Raw genomic sequence first — 749 nt, 5'->3', positions numbered from 1 at the left:
CTTGAAACCTTAAACTTCAAATAGCCAGATCATCTCTTATTCCCAAACCCCAGGACCATATCCCCAAACAAACCTCAGACACGCAGAACTCACCCCAAAGGCGGTCGGCATCTTGAGCAGGAAAGAGTAGACCCAGATGCCAGTAATGTAGCATCCCATGATAGCAGGCCGGTTGATTATGGCGTAGAGGCGGGGTAACGACACAGCTAGAGCTCTGGGGTCGTGGTTTAAAAGGAAATTAGTCACGGGTCAATTCTAATGTTTGCTGTAGATATATGAAAAATGGGGTTTATTTACTGCACTTTTCCTTTTTTTAAGCCTTTGTGCAGATAATTATGCCTATTTACTCCCTTGTTATTTTTTCAAGTCTTTGTGGAATCTGCATTACCCTTTTAAAAGCCTCGCGTAAAGGAATATTTGTTTATGTCATTATTTCCGTCATATTCTATAATTGGACTAATTAGAACCGCCCACACCAACATGTAGGTCCTTAACAGTGCAAAGGGGAAACAATTTCTCAGTGTCATTTCACTTTCCAAAGCCAGACACGTTTGCGTTTGCATTATTGACAAGAGCACAGGGATTCTCCAATGACTAATGAGTTTCCGATAACTTCGTAGGCTTGCTTAATGAGAGAATGCAATTGCTTAATTGTCATAGAATTCAGTTCACACAACCTCTCATTATCATAGTCATGAGATCGTTACAAATCAATAATATTCAGATCAATATTTGTTTCACATACAAAT

The 749-nt window shown here is 39.7% G+C and overlaps 1 protein-coding gene across 1 annotated transcript in view; it reads right to left on the bottom strand.

Moving 5' to 3' along the window:
* LOC119581950 (G-protein coupled receptor moody-like) overlaps positions 1–749 on the bottom strand; it is a gene marked incomplete in the record, with an annotated part of 84,922 nt that overhangs the window by 9,687 nt on the left and 74,486 nt on the right. Inside the window, 1 exon segment of the mRNA XM_037930130.1 lies at positions 94–218. Coding sequence (XP_037786058.1) covers positions 94–218 — 125 coding nt within the window.

This window comes from Penaeus monodon, chromosome 15, assembly GCF_015228065.2.
Source record: "Penaeus monodon isolate SGIC_2016 chromosome 15, NSTDA_Pmon_1, whole genome shotgun sequence".
In the NCBI taxonomy this organism is placed as follows: Eukaryota; Metazoa; Arthropoda; class Malacostraca; order Decapoda; family Penaeidae; genus Penaeus; species Penaeus monodon.
The sequence above is the reverse complement of the archived record's forward strand: the minus strand, read 5'-3'. Positions and strand labels throughout refer to the sequence as shown.